Source organism: Pholcus phalangioides, unplaced genomic scaffold, assembly GCF_987345545.1.
Source record: "Pholcus phalangioides strain wild (caught in Gottingen) unplaced genomic scaffold, Ppha-v1.0 ptg000040l_1, whole genome shotgun sequence".
NCBI classification, from domain to species: domain Eukaryota; kingdom Metazoa; phylum Arthropoda; class Arachnida; order Araneae; family Pholcidae; genus Pholcus; species Pholcus phalangioides.
In genome coordinates, this window is record NW_028301626.1 from 5828692 (window position 1) to 5853259 (window position 24568).

At 40.0% G+C, this 24568-nt stretch overlaps 1 protein-coding gene across 1 annotated transcript in view; it reads right to left on the bottom strand.

Annotated features, from left to right (window-relative positions):
• Window positions 1-326: 326 nt before the first annotated feature.
• Window positions 327-24568, bottom strand: part of LOC149065325 (uncharacterized) — a 41016-nt gene continuing 16774 nt past the window's right edge. Inside the window, exon 2 of the mRNA XM_089254209.1 lies at window positions 327-5641. Coding sequence (XP_089110335.1) covers window positions 3545-5641 — 2097 coding nt within the window. The 3' untranslated portion in view covers window positions 327-3544. The remainder of the gene's footprint in view (window positions 5642-24568) is intronic.

A 24568-nucleotide genomic window follows, 5' to 3' on the forward strand; every position in this document is an offset into this window, starting at 1 on the left:
GTATTGACATAAGAAGAATTTAAAATTGATACTATGGTACTCAAGAGATGCGTTTCATTTATCACACCTGTTCTCTTGTACCAATAATGACACCAATGCACGCCACGGCGATGCTGGAATGATATGAGCTGTTATGGTCTCATATACGGTACCCTAATACACGAGTGAAGGCTCAAGATTTTTTATTCAGCCTTGATGACCCAAGACTAATGATTTCTCCAGTGAATCCACTTGTCGGCACACTTCTGGTGATAAGCAATTAACTATATTTGCTACCTACTCTGATGGTGAAATTCTGTATTTTTGACGCTCGAATAAATCCAAAAGCAGTTTCAAATAAATTTATTTTGCGCATACGTATAATACATAAAAATATATCCATATAGTTTGTAAAAATCATATATAAACCTATTTACAAGTCAAACATGTACAATCATCTCAGAGGGGGAAAAAACATGTAAGGAAAAACATTCACAGTAACTGAGAGCCTAATCACACAATTGTTTCAAAGCGAAGGACGTAAATCGTGCCGTTATTGTATAATAACTGCGTTGGAATACTGTCGGTATGATGCATGAAGTACATTCCAAGCAAAACAAGCGAAGGAAGCTCTGTTATTCGTAGCCATTGAATACTACGATTCTCTTCGGGAAACTGGAATTTCAAAACCAAACTCGGAGCCGCACTCATGTCTGGCATAGCCCAATATGTTCCAAGGTTGGTCATGGGTGAGTAGTGTGGTCACTTCACCATTAAAAATGATCGTCAGTTGTTGGAAGCTTTGGCATTCAGAGCACTGAGCAACATTCACGCCACGCGTTGGCGTATTATTGACGAGAATATCCTCGGAGAGTGTTCTGTAAGCAAATATTCACCAAGAAGCATTGGGCCAAGTCAACACCGCCTATAAAAGAAAACCTCCGCACAAAGCTTGTGACGTCACGGGAGAAGGTCATCTCACCTATAGCCATTGGATATACTACAAAAAAGGGTAAAGATAGTGCATTCGTCGGCTTGCTATATCTAATGGCTATAGGTGAGATGGCTTTCTTCAGTGACGTCACGAGCTTAGTGGGGAGGCCTTCCTCCATAGGTGGTGTTGGCCAAGCTGGGCTAGTGTGTAGCCTGCCTACGTCACTGGTTCTTCATTGCAGCACGAGGAGGCAACCATTGAAAGCAAAGACGAGCGAATGACTATTGGGCCAGGCTGGACATAAGTGTGTAGCCCTAGCTTTAGTAAAATACCAGCTGACAGTGGTAAATGCTCAATTCATTATGCTGGTAGTCCTTGAATATAATGGTTTCTGTGAAGGAAGTTGTTGAGTATGAGATCGAACACAAACTTCAAGCACAATGAAGAAAACTTGTGTTCTTCATTCAACAACACGAAGCTGTAGAGAAACACGTTTAAATTGCCTGTTTAAGGAAGAAGGTGAACTTTCAACCGTATGGCACACACCTAAGAAAGTGGCATTTTTCGGGAAGTTATACTGTTTGGTAATTGGGAAGCAATAATACAGTAGACGTCCGTTATAACGACAGGTCACAATCACGGGATAAGTTGCCGTCATAACGGACTTCTCGTTGTAAACGAAAGTTTTTGCACCAGTGGCTCTTTGACAACCACCCGCAAATCCCTCTTTATATAGAGATTCTTGTTATAAGCCCTATACTAGTTATAACGGACTTTTATTGTATAGTCGTCAATGAAAATATTGCCCGCTCCAGTAGAAAATCTGAAAAAAAATACCTACGATAGGGCAAAATCTGAAACAGCTATCTGTAATATAGTTAGAAGCAGAAAGAAAGCTATAAGAGATCTACATAGAGTACACGCTTATGTTCGTTAAAAGCCACTATTGACGTTCAGACAGGCACCTAACTTCTAAAAATGGCAATTACTGTCCGGGAATTTTATTTGTCCGTAATAGTGAAGCAACGGGCAAAATTCGTGAAACCATCGAGTCTAAACGACTCTGCGTGATTCCACGAGGTGAGAGATTTTGTTTCATGACCATTCTCGTCTCTCTTCACTAATATCCCTTTACAGCTTTTTCAAATGTGAAGGGATGAAAATCTCATGGGGGTGACGACGAATCAGGGCTATGGGACGGGTGCAGAACCTCTTGTGATATCATTACGTATGCACTATGCTCGTGATTATGACAACGAGTATTGTTATGGAACTAAATCACTACACGTGAAAAACCGAGCTCGATCACTCAGTCAAGAGAGCTTTTGGTAGCTTGCCCTATGTGTTATCGAAGTCCTCATCCACGAACGTTATTTGCTTTCTCAAGAAGCTTGATGCGCATCTGACTGCCTTAGGCAGGAGTGGGGGGGGGGGTTTCTTAACTTTCTATTCCACTGACCGCTTGTGCCAATAACATGAAGGCTATTACTTACTTCGTACAATGAGACAATTGTTTCCTCATTTGATTTCGTAGACAGAAATATTTCCAACCCCCTCCCCCCGCGTCCATTTACCCCTGGCCTAAGGGCTTAAGGTGACCTCTGCCGAATATAAGTGCATTGCAGCTTCTCTATGAGATATCATAAATCCACGCCTGGAAGCCTATGTAGTACCTATTTTCTGGCTCCTACAGCAAAGCTACATTAAAAGTCCCACAACAAAGGCTTCCAAAAAGCATGCTGCAGTCAACTATCGCTTCCAATGATAGTATAGGACCGCGGATCTTAACCAGGGTTCCTTGATAAATCTTTTGGGGGTACCGTAAGCTTAGATAAGAAAACAGTTTCTGAATATTATTCTGAAAGGGAGTCCGCGGTTTTTATTTTATTGGTACAAGGGGTCCGTGGGGACACAAAAGGTTAAGAGCCTCTGTTCTAAGTCATAAATTTTGAACTGATGTTCTGCAACAGCTTTCCAGGGGGTTCCGCGGTATCAAAGCTACATAATTTTCATTAGTGTTACAATTGGAAATACCAATATTAGAGAGACAGAGAGAGAGAAACACTTGTATATTAATGTTTATTTTGGTTCCTTAGAATAGTCTCGTGACCATCAAGGATTCCGTGAAAATGTCTCGCTACCATTAAAGGGGTTCCTCGCAAATTAAAACGTTGGAAGCCTCTGATTTAGGCCACAATTATCTCTGAACTGACCTTGAGAAATGTGCTGTTTCTGAACAGCTTGGTCATGCGACCTGGAAATGTAAAGATAAATATGCTTGGAATATAAGGACGTTATCGGCAATGATGATAGTCATCACCCGTCATCATGTTGGTGCCACACATTGTGTTGAACATTCAGTTCCACTCACATCAGGTTAACAAAAAATATTTTCTGAATGAATGTCTGCTCCCGGGTTACGCTTGTGGCCATTTCTGTGGTCGATTCTAACGTCCTCTTCGGGACGTCATCGAATCATTTCTTGGCCCCCAATGAAATTGTAGCCAAAGTTATCACAAGGAAATGATAATAACAAAAAGTTGTCCTTTTCACTCTTGTCCGAATTTCATTTGAGCGCTTTTGTATCGAAAACAGGGGAAAAAAAATAAGTTTTTCAATCACAACGTCGCGTTAACTCGGCGATGACGTTGTCGTTGAAGTGACCGTCGTTGTCGTGTAGGATGACGTCTTCGTCGTCGATTTCGCCGTATCTACGGCGGTGACCGTGTTGTTGCCGCCATCTCTGGGCACGATGGTCACTTTCTTCCGTGACTCAGCCGCGTACTCGTCGACGGGGATCTCCACGACCTCGATCTCGACGCCGTCTGTCGAGTGGGCACCGAGCCGCTGCAGTGTCTCGGCGTCCAGTGCCTGTATGGCGTCCTCGACGGTCTGTCCGTTCTTCAGTTCCACGGCCAGGACGGGTTCCCTCCTGAAACCGTTCTCGTCCGGCTGGGCGTGGACCTCGATGTAGGCTTGTCCGCGCCTGTCCCTCTTGTATCCCACGACGGTTCCGCCGTCGTAGGAAGCTCCGTTCTGGTTGTAAATCTCGCCCTGGTTATGGCCTGCTCCCGATTGCTGGTAAGATGGCTCCTGCTTCGGTGCTTGTTCGTAGCCGGAACCGGTCGATCCGCGACCGTCGGGATACACCGGCTGGTGGTAAGAGACGGGTCTCGGTTCATCTTGCTGGTAATTGTTGGCGACCTGATAGCCGGCGGAGAGTTGATGGTGGGCGCCTTGGTCTTGGCCCTGCGTGTTGTATTTATCTTGTTGGTCTCTGTGCACTTGGTATCCCGACGATTCGTATCCAGAGTTGGTCTGTACCTGTGCCTGGTAGCCGTACGTGTCTCCGGATGGTGGTTGGGAAACTTCGTATTGTATTTGCTTGCCATCCGTCACAGGGTAGACGTGGTCTGGAGGCATGGCGAGCACGAGGTGGACGTTGCCGTCTTTCTGGTCTTTGATGTGAGACAATGGCAAGTACGTCAACACTTCACTGGGATCTTTACCCGCTGCCTGGATGGACTTGACGAGTGACTTGATCTGGTCCTCGGTGATTTCCACGAGTTCGGCTGCGATATGGTGAGATTGTGGGTGCTGTTGCTGGTTTTGCTGCTGTTGGGTGCTGTATTTTGGCTCCTGTGACTTTTGTTGCTTCGCAGGTGGTGGGTACTGTCCTGCGGATTTCGTCGGGGGGAAATAGACGGACGATTCAGATTTCGGTGGGAACTGCTGAGACGTCTTCAGTGATGGATAACCATAGTCTAGGCCGGTGGATACTGATCCACCGTAACCAGAACTTTCGATACGTTTCCCATAGTCGGACGCTGGTGGGCTTTTCACGTACTCAGAACTCTGAACGCTCTTGATGGAGGGTACTTCGTGAGGTCCGATGGGTACAGGTACCTCAATGATTTGCACGTTCTTCAGGTCGATCACCTCTTCGACATTGGGCACTTGAACAGGCAAGATCGGGATATCCTTGGGTACTTCGTAGTTCAAGGCGTCTTTTGTGTTACCGTGTGGTACCTGCAGGTACTGTACGTTTATTGGCAAATGAGTTTGTTGTGCCCTATGGTGAGATCCTCTGCCTCGGTTGCGCCGACCACCTTGACGGTATCCGTTCTTGCCTTTGGGTTTCTGCCTCACGGGTCCGGAGCCACCGAATCCTGGTAATCCTTGGATGGCTATCTCAATGAATTTCACGTCCTTCCCACCACCAAGAGGTAGGTTGAGCTGAGTCAGAGGTAACTGGTGATGAGCCGATAGAAGAACTTCTTGCAAGTGTTTGAGCTGGTTGATGTCGATTCCCTCTAGGCCATGAATGCCTTCGAAACCCGGCAAACCACCAGAAGAATATTTCTTGTTTTTGGGCCTGAAGGTCTCCATGTAAACCGGAACCTTTGACTTCGGCTTGGACTTGATCGCGGGACGCGGATAGTAATTGTAGATGTCTTTGTTCTGCTTCGGCAAGGACGAACTATAATAAGAAGACGAAGCGTCTAGGGGTTCCGCGGGTACGAGGTCATGGTACTTGCCGCTTTGCGATCCATGGAAGTACGGATTTCCCGGTTTTATTGGCGTCCAACCTCCGAAGAGAGCCGAACTGTATGAGTCATCCAGTCTCTTGGTGCTCACGTCGGATTGCTTTTTAGCATCTTTCTTCGCCGTCGTCACGCCACCGACTGCCATAGATATATAGGCTACGAGGAACGTCACTGCCACCATCTGTAATTCGAAAAAAAAAATTCACAAATTAGATCATGTATAGTATTAAAAACAATCTCACCTATAATATCAAGTGATCATAATGTTTTCTTTCGGACTTGGTCTTATCGTACAAGCAGTCAGTTCCACTGAGAGAGAGAGAGACACAAATGTGACCCAGTTCGTTTAGTAAGTTTCTGTACCATCTAGTGCAGGGAGTCCTTGGAAAGGTCTCTGGGGGGGACCGTTAAGTTATATACGAAGAAAACAGTTAATTCATCGTGTTTTTATTTTTGCATATACTGAATATTGTTCTGTAAAGAAGTCCGTGACCTTCATCTTATTTGCACACACACACACACACACAAGGGGTCCGTGATATTCATTTTATTTACACGTGTGTTTCATGACCTTCATTTTATTTTGCGTGGGGAGAGGGATCTGTGATCTTCATCTTATTTGCACAGGTGTTCCATGGCTACCCACGGGCGGCGCCACAGCGGTGGTCGGCTGAAGTTATAGACACGAATACGAGAGCCGATCTTTCCGTTAAAAAAAGTCTCGCCACAGAGAGCAACAGCCCTACAACGCTACAAATGTTCAATCATTACACTTCACTCACAATTTTAAAACAGATGGTAGCACTGAAAATTCACGCACAATAGCATATACGTACTCAGACTGTTAGGTATACACACACACACACTTCTAGCACAATTCAATCTGTGGTAAATTTCCTATGGCGATGGACCGGAGTTGTGCTCGGTCCGAAAGAAAGAAAGAAAAGTCCATGAGTGGTTATCAAGTTGTTTGTACAATGGGTTCGTGATCTTCATCTTATTTACACGGGGGATCCGTGGCGGTCATCTTATTTTCACGGGAATCTGAATTTCATCTTATTTGCACTGGTGCTTTACGGCCACCATCTTATTTTGCACAAAGGACCATCGTTTTATCAACACAAAAAGTCCGTTGAACTCCAAAAATTTTGAATCGCTGTGATCTAGTGGTTCCAATTTATTCACTTATTGAGATTGATTTCATTGAAAGCGAGCAAAAAGCAGGCCACATTTTGGTTTGGCGTTCTTGGTCAGATTCTTCACGGGCTCAAATACAAAGGCCACAACAGACAAAATGCTCAACGAGGTGGCCAAAAAAATCATGGCCATAAAAAATATGGATGCCGAATACATATAACTAAACTATATAAAAAATGCAGCAACCCAATAAGAGCAATAAAAAAACTAATAATTATGATAAAATATACTGCCCATAGAAAATTATAGTTGTCTCATCTAAGCATGGACAGCATCTCCATTTATCCTAATTTCTTTTTAAACGTGTAGATAGATAGATAGATAGATAGATAGAACCGCTCACAACCCCGGACTGATGCAAAGCAACTTACTTCCGTTACCTCAAAAGAGGAAGGGTTGTGTCGGAAAAATTAGCAAAGATTAATAGTAGTGGCCCCCTTGCCCCGTGCTCGGAAGTATCAAATCACTCGCGTCCTTCTCCCTATGAAGACATTTTAAACGTGTAGATTGCGTCAGAATCCACGATCACCGGAGAGGTAAGCTATTCTATTTATTCACAACTGTCTGTTAGAACAACACACCACGAGACAACACAACTTCGCATTGTCCCTTACCAATTGATACTGGTGTTCCCCTGTCGAAGCAGTCGATTGACAGCGTATTAATAATTCATGGTCCATTTTATCCCTCCCGTTGAAAATTTTATGCACCTCAATCATATGCCCCCGACATCTGCGCTCTTCCAATGCGAACAAAAAAATCAAGTCTCTCTTCATAGCTTAAGCCCTGTGTGTCACCAAGAGGCTCCTTCCTCTTTGCACCATCTCGAGCAAGTATGTCCCTCCGTAGGTACGGTCTTCAAAACTTGGCAGAATACTCCTATCCAGGATGAACTAATCCCCGAAAAAGTGGAAAGATCACTTTAAGAGAACGTGAAGAGATCTTTTCGAGTATGAAACCGAGAATTCTATTCGATTTTTCTACCCCCGCTGAACAATGTTCAGAAAACTTAAACCGCTCGTGAATGAGAATTCCCATAGCAATAGGCTGTGCTTCCAATCAGAGTGACCACACGATTTAGGGTTATGTCGAAGTGTCTCGAAATTGGGATAGCTGCCGAGAGATATGTAAAATTGTAAAATCCCGAAGGATGCCGTGAATATGAAGAGCTTGGTTATCCCTGGGCTAGGGCAAAGCTCTTAATGTTCTTAGTTCCTTTTGATGTTTGACTAAGGGATTCTTTTAAAAGTTCTGGGAAACACGGGTTTGGAAGTTCACGACTTGGCTTAACTGCCATAGAATTAGATTAATCCACATGTTGAGTTTGTCCTCATCAGTTTTTCCGACATCTATTGCCTTATGACTAGGGATACGTAAATTTCGTATTTACGAAATACCCGCGATAAATGCGAAATTTACGAAATTTGCTAACTTTGACAAATAAATGCTGAAATTTGATTTGTTTTACTACTTTTTCGCGAAATTTAGGTAATTTACACTTTTTGAAGTGGAAAATCGTAATTTTGCTCAGTACTTGTGAGCGTGCTTGAAAGGGAAACCACAAGCATCACTTCTTTCCCCTTTGACGTTGTGTAATAAATACAGTCGAGTTCGGTTATAACATAGCCCCAAGGTGATTCGAGAAGTGTATGTAATAACCGACGTATATGTTATAAGAGAGGTGTTGAAATTAGATTACGTAGCAATGACATATCTGCATTATTGAGATTGTCGTGGAAAAATAAGTTATGCCTCACATAATTCAAATATAATGTAGCATGAATATAGTTTTTGATTGGTATCTGAAAATTTTCTAAATTTATTTAGAAAACGAGATAATATACAACAACATGCAGATATTTTTTGAAATGTTAATGAGAGATTTTTTTGAGTTTATGCTAATGGTTTTTTCCTTTGAAGTTGACGGTATTGCACAATCAAAAAATTCAGAAAAAATAATTCCACTGATGTTCATGAATTCACCAATCAATAACATACACTTGAATTAGCCACCAGGACTCCACCAATCTCAACTTGAATTGAGACCACCAATAAAAAGATCACAAAGTTATAAAAACAAGTAAAAATTTCATAATTCCGAAAAGCATAGACGATACAGTTCTGCACAGGAAGACAGGAATTTTTATTAAATGTCAAAAATTTTATTGCCAAAATAGTTAAATTTATTATCGAACAGGTGGCGCTAAAGTTTGTTATTTATAATATTCAGTGCTAGCTGTTGATTAGGAAATGTAACTATTCCATCCATGTATTTTCGCGTTTATTGAAAAAATTTAGGGCTAAGATATCGCTCGTATACAAGGAATGCTGTCCATAAAAAGCTGTTTTTGACTATATATTTTCCTGGGTTCTTGTTTTTTTCTGCAGGGTTATATCTGGATTATTTTTTTGGTTAAGCCCATTTTTTTTGGCTTGTTATATCCACAGGTTGTTATATCTTTTAAATATATTTGTCAAATGTTTAGAAATCACATTGAATGGTTTTGGTGACATTGTTGTTTTTCATGTATATACACATATCAAATTTTTGTCTAAATGGAAATATATTGCAAAATATGCTGTAAACTTATGTTGTGTTAATCACTTTGTGAAACTGATTTGTTTAATATTGTAGATATTGGGAATGTTTGCAATCGACGAGATTTATTTTTGAAAGTAAGTGTAATCTGATGGGGTAGAAAATGTTTTAACCCCGACCATTTTGCCATTGACTGATCAATATCTCTACCTAAGTAGAGAAACCAAGACGAAGAAGACGAGAGCTTAGTGCTCGGTACTTCGCATCAACTAGCAACGGCAACAGAGATAAAAATGTATGAAAAGACGCCAGACCAGAATTGAACGTTTCCGTCGCTGCCCAGCCTTTGCAGGCTGTCTGGCGACTTACAGATCACCAGGGGTGGTATGAGAAGGAAAAAGACAAGTTTGCGCATGTGTGTAAGGTATGTAGTATATGTGTGTGTGTAGAGAATGAATGAGCCAGGAGAGTATTGTTTACAAATCTTCGCGAAATGAATGCTCATCGAGATAAAACACAACACAATCGAAGAACAAGGGGGAAATGTCTTAGGGGAAGTAGCTGATGATATGCTACGCAAAAACTCCAACATTATAAATATTTACATAATCGAGAGACACTAACCAGAGACGTTTAAGGTACTGTTGCACCGTCATCAGTCATATAACCATAATCAAGAACGTCAAAGAAAAAGTTATAATGAAGACATGACACATACCATCCATCTGTGTATTGTAATAACATCAGTTTCAACACGACACGAACCCAATGCACCATTTTATGCAAGCGCAAATTATGAATAAATGAGAAAAATTATTAATTGCGAAAACAAAAAAAAAACATATAAATGCCTCTGAATTGCAATCACAGCATCCGCAATATCAAACAAAACTGATATTAAATTGATAAATTGTTTAGGGAAAAAAAACCCATGAAAATGTTCTGCAAATTACATCAATTCGTCACCCAATCCACGCTCAGCAAGTCCATTGGCCTAGAGTGTACTGTGGGTATTCTAGGGTCATAATAGACAATTTCTCTAAGATGCGGGTGTTCAGAAGATCGTAGCCTGTCAAAATGAGCATTTGCAAGCTCCTTGATATAGTCCAAGATTAGTGGTAAGTAAAGATCTTTACGGATGTTTTTTCCTCTCACATACCAGGGGGCTCTGGTAAACTGACGAAGAATGATGTTCTGCTGGATTTCACAACCGTATTTTTTATCCACCGGCTATGTTATAAATGTACCCGACTGTATATGCAACTTTTTGAATTTCGAAAAATGATGCTATATAAAAAGCATTTGAAAAATAAGGTTAAATTAATAGAAAATAGAGATTTTTTAAATGCGAAATTTTTGATTGAAACCATTTCATTTATTCGAGTTGTTTTTTATGTGTGTGTGAACGAAAGTGAAATTTTTCATTTGGAATTCGTTATTGTGAACAAATGCGAAATTTCTGATCTGAATTTCTTTTCTTTTTTTTTTGCGAAATAAATGCGAAATTTCTGATTTAAAAATTTTTTTTTGCGAAATTTACGTATCCCTACTTATGACACATTAGCTCAGGTTTCAAGTTACAAACCTCATACGAATACAGTTAGCGATTGCCATCTATGAGTGAAGTTTTTAACAATAATTTTTCTCTTGAAAAAGATTTTATTTCAGTAATGATCTTCAGAAAACTTTTGGATTCTACATATTATTTCTTTAAATTTAATTTTTAAAGTTTTGAAAACTTTTTGAACGTTTAAAAATTATTTACAGTAACATGTTTTATAATAAAATTTTATATATTATTATATGTTCTAAATGTGTTAAAAAGTGCTAATAAAAGAGGTTTGATGGGTTATTGCGCTACCCATTGAACCCGGTACCAAAATTTGCGAGATGTTTCGATGGAACTCTATTTACAGCATGAGTTGCGTGACCATTTGCCCCGAATTTTTGCCCGTTCCGACTATACAATTGGTCCGAATTTTTTTTTTTCAACGAACTTTTTCAAATTCGTAACTTTTACTTAAAATGGTATGGTGAATGAGAAGATAACTTTCATAAAATATACTCTGACATAATTACGCTGTATATGAATACTCATCTCGTATGCGTGCTGTGATAAACGCTTTTTCCGTTAAACTATTTCAAAAGTTACTGCGAGTTCCAGTAGCCCTGCATTTTCCACTCATTCGTAATCAACAGCCATTTCAGCAACAAGTGGTGATTTCGACAACTTGTGGTAGTGTTTAAGGATCAGCTTAACGCTTCGTGCCAACCCATTTTGTACGGATATGATGAAGCTTTTTGTCCAGGAATGGATCAGCTGACAAAGTCGGCCGAAATTGATTGAGCTCTGAAGTACGCGTCGCTTCCAGCAAAGCTTTCCAGATAATGAACAAAAGTCTTCCGTACAAAAATGTTCATCATATCCATATCGAATGGGTTGGCACGAAGCGTAAACGAGGTGCTGATAACGACTATGTACCAGCTAGGTGCTTTTGCCAGGGTTCTACTAGAATATGCGATCTGCGCCCTCGTCGCTGACACCCATCTACTGAGAGCCAAGCGACGTTACGCCTATCGACATTTCGTACAGACGAATGTCTAATCAACTTGTAAATTGAGATTATATTCCTCCAATTCTTAATTAGTCTTGGCGATACTACGATTATTCAAATCATCTCTTTACTATAAGGTAGCGTGCTCTAACAATTCACCCAGCCCGTTCTCACCCACGATAAGTAAGTAATCGTTTCGTTCTTGATTACTGGTTCAACATTCAAGAGAGGAACATCCCTATACAGTCAACATGAACTGACCCACATCAAGTTGTTCTGCAGCTACTAAACATGGAATGTCCCGAGCAATTTGTCCTCACCCTCGATTAATTCTGAAAGAAGATACGCAGCTTTTAACATAATCGTTTCCAATGCAGGTTTCATTCGCGGCCGTTCACAGTTCATTGCCATTTAACGGCTTCCAAAACAAACAGCGATAAACGTCAGTCTTAATAGACGGTCAATAATAACAAAATAAAGAAAGAAAAGTGGAATAAATATCGCTGGCATATTAATGGCAGAAACCATAAAAGAAAAGGTCTTTGCCAAGGACCACCCGAACGCTGGCCGGTTTCCATAACTCCGACCGGTTTCTCATCTTTATAGTTAGCGCGTAACCATTTAGAATAAATGGTCTTTCAATAGGCCGTTCGAATTTGCATATGGTTTTCGCCTTCAACTCTGCTCTGATTCCAAGCCTTTTAGGCAGTAAATATGTGGGCAGTACCCGAAAAAAAATGATTTCGTATAATCATCCGAAGAATTAGTCGATGACCTTTTCGACATTTGGACGATTTTTGTGGCCCATATTTCGAGTTGTTTCTTCTCTTTTCTGACCGTAAACCAATCACTCACCGGTTCCAAAACTGTGTCCAAATATTTCCTCCTTCCTTTTTCTTAGGGCCAAAAGCAATAGCTACTAAATTAGCTGTCACTTACGTTCCTTTCTTATGGATACATAAAAGGATTCTATGTTTTTATTTTTTTCCCCCTTAGAATAGAGATCAATGTTTCTGTTTGAAGAACTCTGATGACCGCACGAGGAAGTTTCTCATACGTGTCACATACCATCAAAGGATCCTCATCATCATTCTCTCCAACCGCATGTTTTCGATAAATATTTAGGACTCGAACTAGTCCTAAGCTGCAAAAGCCGTTATTATTATTTCCTCGTGACGTATAAAGAGGTTTGATGGATACAGTAACGAGATCTCACTTATCTCAAAACAAACAGAACCATTTATTTTTGATAATGCGGAGATCATAAGATCAATTGATTCTGGATCATGATCTCGAATTTTTGTTTTCTGTTCAACACGTGTTGGTTCGAACCCTTGGTAATAATTACCCGATGGTTCAAGGGTCGGAAAGAGTGAATGTTGCGTATGAGACGTGAATTCCAATTATACGTATGAGGTAATATTTTTTACAGGCAAATCCATTATTAACTATCTTACGTGCAGTCGAGGCTCGGTAAATTCGAATTTTACGAATTCGCCTTAGGGTTTCTTACTCATTTTGATGTTGAAATTATCTTTTCAATTCGACTTTTTTCCTCCCCTGAATGTTATGTATAATAATTATCCTTAAACTATTAGTAATCGAATTATTCGTAGTTGAAGGAATAAGCGAATTATTATTTTGTAGTACGAGTAAACATGATCATTTGAGAATGAATACTGCAAGTTACACCAAAGATTTTGCCTCGGCAGAGTTGTTAAAAAATATCGCCATTTCCTGTGCAACCCACGGATAATCCAGAAAAATGCAGGCGACGCTTGTTTTTACGAGCTCGTAAGGACGTGCAAAATAGTTCGTAAATAGGAAAGCCGTTTAAAGGAATATATTATATTGTTTGGGACTAACGATTAACTAAAGATTAGTTCGTAAAACCCAGCGTCGACTGTAATAACGATAGCCAATACGACGATGCGAGAAACACAGTCGAGAGTTATTAAGAGGTAGTTTAACACTAGATGCACCTCGTTAAAATTCCTCTGCGGAAATTCTATCGAATTGGAACATGCCAGAATGTGGGTTTGTTGTTGTGAACCTAAAGTGAAGTTTGTTTGCGTGTAATGCTTGTTCTGTGTAGTGTGCTGCCATCTGCCATCAATTTTTCTAACTATGAGTGAAGTGTAATGATTGAATAATTGGACTTTTGATCTTTGTGGTGTGATTTTTTTTACCGGGAGATCAGCTCTCATTTGTGCCTCAAAGTGGGAATTACGTGTGGTTTTACACTAGAACTTGTTTAAGATGTCGTTTTCCTCTAGAGGGCGAGCATTTTGACCGCAGTTGAAAAATTTTTTGTTGCTTAACCAGATTTGAAGTATACTATGAATGCATTTTTTTAAGTAAAATAAATTATTCATTTTTGTCTTCTAAAACTACGGGATAGAATCTTTCATGTTTCGTTGCATTTCAGGAGTGATCAAACGTACGGGGTGTTTCAAAAGAAGATGAACTAATTTCTAAAAGCCGGTAGAATGCATTGGAATAATCTATCTTTTATCATACAAATACTTGGTGTAAAACAGAGCACAAAGAGGTCAGGGTAAAGCCAAAGAGGTGAATCACATTTTATTTTCAACCATGCACTTTGCGGTCGCAGGCCCAGGTCGATGTGCCAAAGGGTCTACTATGTAGTAATACAAGTTGTACAGTGACCTTAGATCCCTTATTTTATATATATCGGACAGAATCATTTATTTCCGTATTATTTAGACATTATTACAGTGACAAAATTGTTTGGCTGTTGCAATTACCTACTACTACACCACACACAAACGTACCTCGTCCATATTCCTCTGCGGAGCTTCTAACGAATTGGTACATGTTGGAATGTGCGTGTTTCTGTTGTGAACCTAACGTGAAGCTTGTTGATGTGTAATGCTTGTTATAGTGCTGTCACCTACCACATATTTTTTGAACTATGAGTGAAGTGTAATGTTTGACGATTTTACCGTTGTAGGGGCAGTTGCTCTTTCCGGCGAGACTTTTTAATGGGGCTTGTGCATTCGTACCTCGAAGTTGGGAACCAATTTCAGCCGACCACCACTGCGGCGACGGTGGCGTTCGAACCCGGGACCTCGCGATGCGATTCCGTCACTATGACCACTCGACCACCACAACGGCTGTTGCGATTACCGGAAAAAAAAGGCGTTCAAAACGGAAAAACGTTATAAGTGGGAACTAAGTTAACGGTGTCTGATCTTTAGCTGGAGCGAATCCAGGGCGACGTGCCGGAAAGGGTGATTTATTGTGTGGGTCCATAGTATCGTCCGGTATTTTACGGGACAGATAGAATTTTTTAATTGTGCTGTATTTTAGTGATTTACGACATCCATACTTGTTATGGGCACCTTTTTTTTTCAGCCACCTCGTTGGACTATTTTCTTTGTTGTAGCGTTGTATTTGTATTTGTGGCTGTATAAAATCTGTATCAAACCTTGAGAATATATTTTTAGGGGAATGGTCCCTGTGTACCATTTTTGACAGCGAAAATACAATATGCCATAAAATGAAAAATCTCAATTTTGGTCCCTATTCTTAAGCTTCCAACTAGAAAGTTGTTACCTTGTCTCTTCTGAGGCCAACAAAAATATTCCGTGTTTCAAAGCGCAATATTCGTTTAGATATTTGAATTCAAAAAAAAATTGAGAAAAGTTCTGAAAGAACCGCATAAATGATTAAGGAAAGAAGCATTGTCCCCAATATATATATGCTGTTCTTTCCCAACTTTTCTCCTATTTTTAAATTGAAATATCTAAGCCATACTTTCCGAACCTTTTTTGTCCCATCGCCCCCTTCTTCAGAAATTTTTTTTTACCATCGCCCCTCCCCAACGCAATCCAACCCATAGGATCCTATGTTATACTCGTAGCTTCTATCGCCCCCAGGGGACGTTAACGCCCACGTTAGGAATCACTGATCTAAGCGAACACTGCACTTAGAAACATGAAATTTTTCTATTGGCATGAGGAGAGAGTCGAGGAGCTTTGGGTTTTTTAGGACAGGTGTCTATATATAGAAATTTAAATTTTATATCTTCTAGTACAGAGTGATTTCTCTGAAGACGTTTTTAAGTGTTTCTAACTTGTAAACATATCTCTACGAATTGGGACTTACGGGACAAACTTGCCAAATTGGGATTTACAGAAGACGTTTTATGTATCGAGATCCGTGTTTTACTAATGTAAAGAAAACTGGGAATGAATTCGCGCACACATGCCATTTCAATCATAATTCTCGCTAATCTAATTAATAAGGGTTGCCCTTACAACACAGTGCGAAAATATAATAGTGGGGGGTGGGCAGGCATAGGCTAAGATTGATTCGGAAGTCTCGGGGGGCAAGGTCATTATTGCTGGGGGGGGGGGCACGATGATGATGATGTCAGCTCATATATACTTATATACATTAGATCAGTCGACTCCACCTTTGACGATGGGGGGGGGGCAATGCCCCCCTCCACGCCCCCCCCCCCCCCCCGTATCTCCGCGCCCATGGGGGCAGGTTACTTTTAAACCAGGGGTCTTCAACCCTTCAGACACTGCGAGCCACATCGAAACTTCCCACGAAGCCCACGGGCCACCAGCTACCACGTAATTTAGTCATATTTTAATAGAAGGAGGCCAAGGGGAGCTCAGAGTTAAACAGGGACAAAAATAATTGAAGACTTTCGAAAATGTTTCTTTTATTAATTATCAATTCCGATTAGTTCTTAGATAATTCTTTTCACTTATTCTGAAATTGTTTTTGATTAAATACTGATTAAATTAATTAATACTGAGATTAATTTTAGTGCGAAACTGTCTCGAATGGTTCTTTAACTATTTATGTCTGTAATTGTGAAATCATTTTCCGTCTCATTATATCTTGAAGTCATTTCTTTTCAATAATTATGCAATTATTCTTTTATTGATTATGAAATAGTTTCTATCACAGAAATTACGAAATCATTTCTCTCATTGATTTATGTCATTTTGTTTCATTAATTCTGAAATTATTTCTTTCGGTAATTCTGAATTTTCATCAATTCTGGAATTATTTATTTCATTATTTTTGGAATTATTTCATTATTTTTGGAATTATTTCATTATTTTTGGAATTATTTCATTATTTTTGGAATTATTTCATTATTTTTGGAATTATTTCATTATTTTTGGAATTATTTCTTTCATTTATTCTAGAATTATTTCTTTCATTTATTTCAGAATTAATCGGTTTGTAATCATTCTCTGAACATGATCGGTGGGCTACGACAAAAAGCTCCGAGAACCAAATGTGGCCCGCGGGCCATGCGTTGAAAAGATCCCTAGTTTAAATAATTTCCTGGCACAGTAATATGTTTAAGACCCTCTTCACCCCGATTTTATGTAGTTTGTTGGGGAGGAGAATCGGCGTCTATTACTTCAGAATATACACGATACTGAGAAATATCCATGCAAAAAAATTTAAACACACAATTAAGTGTAAATCAACACCCAAAAGTTTACGAAAATTTTGAATCGATGAAAATTTAGAAACAAAGAAATTTTTAAACTATTACTGAAAAAACTGAGACAAGCAATTACTGAAATCAATTAAAATACAGAAATAATGATAGAAATACTTCCAGAATTGATCGAAATTTATAACTTACGGGAGAAATAATTCTAGAATTAATGGAAATTCAAAACCAATGAAGAAATAACTACAAAATTGATGAAAGATAATAATTCCAGAATTGATGAAAGTTAAGAATTCTGCATTCAGGAAAAAAAATTCAAGCATGCGCACTAGGATTGCCTACATTATGGGTTTTCGAATGGTGTTCCAATAGCTTTTTTGGGGTTCTGCATCATCAAACGCCACGGAACCCTTAAAAATCTCGGGACCCGGAGAAAACAATTTCTTTATTACTAATACTCTCAAAGCTTCTCTTTATTTTGGGTTTCAAAACGAGAGATATTGTCTTTTAAAAAAAAATCAACAGATTGAAAGAACAGCATAAATCAGGGAAAGAAGTGTTTTCTGTTAGTTTTATATGCTGTTTTTTTGCTAACTTTCCCTCGGTTTTTGAATTCAAATATCTTTCCGAATGTTGCCCTCAGAAGCGTGGATTTTTTTTTTTTTTCTTTTTGCGTCAGGAAAGGCAAAGCAACACGTTTCTAATTGGGTTTTTGAGGACAGGGTGCTCGTATTTATTTTGATAACTATACAACCCCGTGCAACATGAATGACGTATCTGATGTGAGTTCTATACGTTATTTGGATACTTTTCCTAGTCGGAAGTATGCCTCTAGAATAAACGATTTTCCACTAAAATGCGGTAAAGGGGAATTGTGTAATCATCCTGAATATATATTTATATATACAGTATATATATATTATATGTAAGAAACACACACATCATGTAACTACTACTGTCACCTATCAAATGAAAAATGCAACTGTTGTGATTCTTCGATTGACATTGAGACGACCGGCTTTTGATTAATGCGCCGCATACAAAAAACCAATATAGTATGATATTGTTAAATATTTTTTGAGCAATAATATTGGTTGAATTGTCAGGTTTAATTTAAAATTTTAACAGTTCCTGTTTATGCGCAGAACTTTTTGTAATTATAATCGAAATATATATAAAATAGAATCGAATTGTCTTAACCAGACCAGAATTGAACTTTAAGCCGATTCCCAGCCCGCGAGGACCAACTGCCGGCATAAAAACTGGCCAAGAAGGCCTGTGAAGAAGAAAATGTGTACATGTTTGTAGATAGATATTTGTTTGCATGAATGTGTAGTGTATGTAAAAAGAACTGGTCAAATTGGTGAAAAGTCATGATTTGATAGGTGACAGCAGTATAGTTGCAGTTCAATGATGTTTTACATGCAATATAATATATATAAAGTATATATACCAGAAGACACAGTTTTACTAATAAAATTTTATTTTTACCCGTGTATAGGTTATAAACAAATGTAACTAACAATGGCACCATTTTGTCATGGCGAATAAGTTTGCAAAGTATGGGCGGTTCGAGTCTGAAAGTGACTGAGAATGCTTTTCTCTACACAGACATTTTTTGCTGAGCAGAGAAAAATTTCGTATATTGTATAAGGTAGCATTTTATTTCGTCAATATCGCGCAGATATCGAAATATCAAAATTCTGTGCTCAGAGAAACAACAGCTCTGTGCAGGTGAAATGAAATGAAATGCGCCCACTATCTGAGAAAAAAAGAGAACATTTTTATGCAGGAATAAAGTTTTTTTTTCCCCCACGAGAATCTCAGGGATCATCTTTCCCGCCCCCCCCCCTTCCCAACCCAGAGCCGGGATCCCTGGACTTGGATTTCGTGGGCCTCCTCTATAATAAATTTATAGTGTTATTTATACCCTCGGGGAGGTGGAGTTCTCATGGTGCTCACATAAACCATTGCTTGATTTCGCACTCAGAAGATGTTCACCGACAACTCGGATGAACACCCTAAGATTCACAATGATTAGCATCATGATTACCTCTGTTAAAGAATATGTCAGAGTTATTGTACGGAAGGTTTTTTTCTGCGTGGTGATAATTAAAATCACACCTCTTGATTCATTTTTTAGAAATTTTTTCTCTCTTAGAAATGAGGATTCTTGGATTGCAGAATTTACGTGTACTTTACGGGAGCTCCACGACCACCCAAACGCATGTCTCATCCAGGAACAAAACACTGGGACCCGTAGCATCACCTGCAGAGAATGGCATCACTTACATCTTGCAGTAGGGACCCTAGGCTGGGATTTTCAGCAAGCCCTAAGTCAGACTTTAACGGGCCCATCTATTATGCATTTCTAATGGTAAAAACAAAAAATGATGAGAGAAAATCATCTCGGGCCTCGGGGCTAGAGTCCTGTTAGAATGTTTGATTTCTGAATTAAGTCAGTGGGTAGTCATAACCATGTCATAAATTACCGTGGTTGCTCGGGCACTCCCAGCTCCTACGCCACTGCTCTAGGTTACTCTTTTAGCCATTCTCATGATCACGCTCTATACACCGCTCTTTTACTCTCACTCACGTACCTGAACACTGTTCTGTCTGACCACAACGCATTCAAGCTCTCTAGGTCACTCGTTTGGTCCCGCACTGAACTCGACCATCGCTCTCTGGGCAGAGGCAGATTTATGGTAGGCTATACAAATTTGTTGCACTTGTTCCCATTCTATTAATTTTCTTAGCCATTCATTTCCGAAATTTGGCTGCCACCCTGGGATATACCCCACTGGCCATTCCCCCTCCCCCCGTAAATACACCACTGTTAAATATCACTGGTTTATAATAACAATTCTGTCGATCTACATCATAGTTTCCCAACCTTTTTTGTCCCATTGCCCTCTTCTTCAGAAATTCCCCCCCATCGCCCCCAACGCAATGTAACCCATTGGATCCTATGTTACACCCGTAGCATCTACCGCCCCCCTGGAACATTCCATCGCCCCCAAGGGGGCGTTAACGCCCACGTTGGGAATCACTGATCTACATTGACAAGAGCGACCCTAATTTTTGGAAATGACTCAAATGGTCAGATGTTGCTCATCCGTTCAGCAATGAATGTTATACTGGTATGAAGAAATTTTATTACTCAACACAAAATGGGGGCAATTTTCAGTTTCAATTTAAGTTGCTCATAAAAAAGGAGTTGTTGCCTGGGATATCGCAAATCCTAGAGCTGTCGTCACTGTAGAAGCGTTGTGGGGGGGGGGGGGGCGTGTGCAAGTAGAATACAAGTGAAGGTAATTGCTATGCAAGGGCATTTTACGCCTCTGGGAAACGTGTTCCTAAGAAAATTATCAATCCACACACAACACAATTGTAGCCCGCAAACTATCCTGACCAGCAGACTAGAAAATTGTACAACCCTGACTTCTTAGGCCTGCCGTAGCTCCCATTTTACTTGATTTTCACCCGCAGCCCTTATACTATTGCACAGTTCTGGTTCATAACACCAATTCTGTCTATCAAATTGGCAAGAGCGACCCTAATTTTTAGAAATAACTCAAAAATCCCCGCATGCCACGTCCAATTTCAGGCTTTATCCAGCACAGCGACATCTATTCAGGGAGAGGCAATGCAATTATTATTATTTTTTTTTTATTCGAGAGGTTCTTAGTTTTCCTTCCTCAACAATGACAAATAGCTGTCAAAAAAAAAAAGCTACGTGATATATTATTTTAAATAAATTTTCCATTCACAATGGAAAGTCGCTCTTTTCTCTGCTTTCTTGCTTAACACAATGAGCTATTTTTGAATGATTCGCGTTTTGCACGTCCCTCTGCAGGAAAAGAAATTTTCCCACTATTTCTGTCTAAATAATGATAACTAAATCATTATTCGGGGAAGAAACACCTAATAATGGGAAAGAAGAGAAAATGAATGGCATTTTCTTTCTTATCCTGTTCCGTTATCTTTTCTTCTGATCTCTATCTTCGATCTTCTTTCTGCTGATCTTAACCCTGGAGGACTGAAAAGGAAAGACAACAATGGCTTTCTTCTCCTCATTTCCTTTTCTTTATTCATTTGGGCGTGGACGGACGAAAGAAAGCCTTCACATGAGTGCTTTCTTTCTTTCTTTCTTTCAGCGATGACCTTATTATGATTGACCGAACCGTTCTGGGGCGGGAAACGCACCCATGGGATGATTATAGTATAACGGGGACGGTACTTTCCTCGATCGATCTTGATCGATGAAAGTGATCGAATGATGATCGTAGATCGAGGGTTTCGATACTGGAATAGACTGTTTCGTGGTCGATTGATTCTTGATGATTGGACGCGAATGCTTTATCCTCTGGGACAGTGGCTCTCAACCTTCGGAAGCCCGCAGGCCGGTCTCATCCATTTTTGCAAGTGGAAGGCCCGGTCAAATACACGAATAAAGGGATATGAATGGGAAAAAAGGAAAAATGGGCCAGTCACTCGCGGCTTGGTATGAATGATGTCAGGGGCCCGGATTTTGACTACATTTAAGAATGTTGCCAAATTATTGGGAATGTTTATGATGACCATTGGTGACTGACGTCCCGTATTTGAGACCCTAGTTCCTCTTATTTTTCTCAATGAAATATGGTCACCCAGTTGGTTGATTTTTTTTTTTCCTGTCAAATACATTTTGAATTACTGCGATTTGTAGCCAGCCCTTTATGTCTCTGCGCTTCACCGATTTTAGTAGTAATTAGAAGATTTGTAGTAAATTGCATTTTTGCCAACAATTAGTGATATCCCGTATTTAGGATCCCAATTTCCCGCATTTTCCTTGATGAGGTATATGTGAACATATAAGTATTAAAGGCACAATTTTTATTTAAATCCTTATGGGTGTTACAGTAGAACCTCCCATAACGGACACTTTTTCGAAAAATGTAAATGGGTTTCAATGTATTCTACTACCCAATGACGAACACTCCTTGTCAGCGGATAACATTTTCGGTCTCAAGGGTGTCCGTTATCCAGAGGTAAGCTGCACTGCAGTCGATTCCTGTTTTAACGAGTACCGTCATAGCGAAAATCTCGTTTTAACGAAAACTTTCCTAATTCCCCCAGATACGTTTACATAGAAACACTGTAAAAATTTGGAATTTTTTTATTACGAAATGATTTCTGCGGTCTCTCTTAAATTTCGTTATAACGGGATCCGACTGTAATATCAATTACAACACTTGAACAATTTTTCATTCAGTTGGAATCGAATCATCAAGTCTGTCTGCGGGTCGCTTATGCCATCGTCGCGGACCCACCTTGGGTCCACGGACGATAGGTTGAGAGACTCTGCTCTAGGACAATGTTCTTCAACTGCTGGTCTGTGGACCGGTCCATCCGCATTAATTTTCCGCCGGTTCTGTAAATATTTCTCCCTATCTATGTAGGCGGCTACACAATTTCAGATTTAAAAAATTAAAGACTGTCTCTAAAATTGCTTTCATTTCGGTTTTTGGCATCAGCTGGTCCGCAAAATGTTGCTTTTATTTTATTTCTTTGTACGTTCACAAATTTTTCCTCCAATTCATTCATCTTTTGCAGATCCAAACTATACTTCTTATATATTTTTCTTTGGGTCCCAAATTACTTTTTCTCTTTATTAATGTTTAACCAGTCCGCAAATTAATCCTCTAATTTATTTATATTTCTGCGGTCCGCAAATTATTTTTCCTATTTATTTAAGGTCCCGAATTGATTTTCCTGTTTAATCTTCTTTTTGCTGGTCATAAAATTTTTTCGTGTCCAGAAAATGCCCCGCCATGAAAATCACCGCTAGGAACAGTCACCGAATGGAAAATTCAGTGTTGGGGAAAATCCATCAGCAAACAATTCACCAACAACAGTTCGACATGAGTGAATGAATGAGTGAGTGAGTGAGTGAATGATCAAGTGAACAAGTGAGTGAGCAAATGATTAACTGAGTGAAAAAAAAAATAATCAGAAGTGTGCTAATAAGCCAGTGAGTGAGCTGTTGAGTCAGTGAGTGAGTGAATGAGTTAGCTAGAATCACTCATCATATCATTCACTCACTAGGTCACTCCTTTACTCCCTTGGTCACTCAATTGCTCACGTATTTAGTAGTTCACTCATTTACTTACCAAGTAACTCACTCACAATGTCGCTCGCCATGCCACTCGATCAATCTCTCAGTAGGATCACTCACTTACTCACTAGGTTGCTCACTTACTTCCTAGGTCACTCACTTCCTAGGTCACTCACTTACTCACTCGTTCACTCTGTCACACACACTCGATCACCAGGCCATTACTCACTAGATCAGTCATTATGTTGCTCGCTCACTCACTGCATCATTCAGTCTGCCGCTGGGTCGCTCACTATGACACTCGCTTACTAGGTCACCCACGCGGTAACTATGTCACTTACTCTATTAATAGGTCGTTCATTCTTTCACACGCTCACTCACTAGTTTGCTCACTAACCACTCTGTCACTCACTCACTAACTACTGCATCATTTACTGACTCACTTTCACTTACTCGTCATTCCTCGCTCACTTACTGTCTCACTGACTCGTGTCGAACTGTTGTCAATGAGTTACTCGGCGGATTTTCCATAAACCACAACTGCCAGGCTTCAACTCAGCCAAGTTCCTAAACCCAGCATGCTCAACCCAGGGCGCGAGGGATAAATGTGGCCCTAGGGGTCATCTGGTGTGGGCCGTGACCTCTAACCTAATTTTGTAAATATTGAACTAAGTGGAACATTCTCAGATCGACGGAGAGTCCCATAGCATAGTTCCAGATCACTTACTTAACCTGCTGTGCAGTTATACATTACTTGAATAACCCGTTCCAGATCACTCAAGTGGCCCCCGGCACATTTACAGATCACTTAAGTGACCTGCGGTGTGGTTTCAGAGCACTTGAGCGGCCTACGGTGCGGGTCCACTTTACCTGGGTTACTCATGGCGCAGTTCCAGATCACTAATGCAGTTCGCGACACATTTGGAGATCACTCAAGTGGCCCGCACTCACCTAAAGATTGAGCACAAGCACACTCGTACTAAACGTTTTAATCGAGAAATCCCATACACTATCGACAAAAGTACGGTATACCGATACCGAGTTCTTAGATGCGGGACTTCCAAGGCATTCACGAAAGGGGAACATGAAGCCACTCCCCCGAAATATTACCGGATTTCTCATTTTTAGGCGGGAAAATACTTTGCACGCCTCATAACGAATCAGCATCTGGAGCCTGGATTCTTACGGCCGTATTCACCAACACAGTTTCAACTGCAATCGCAGGTGGAATGATTGAAGATCGGAACGGATTGGTTAAATTAAGG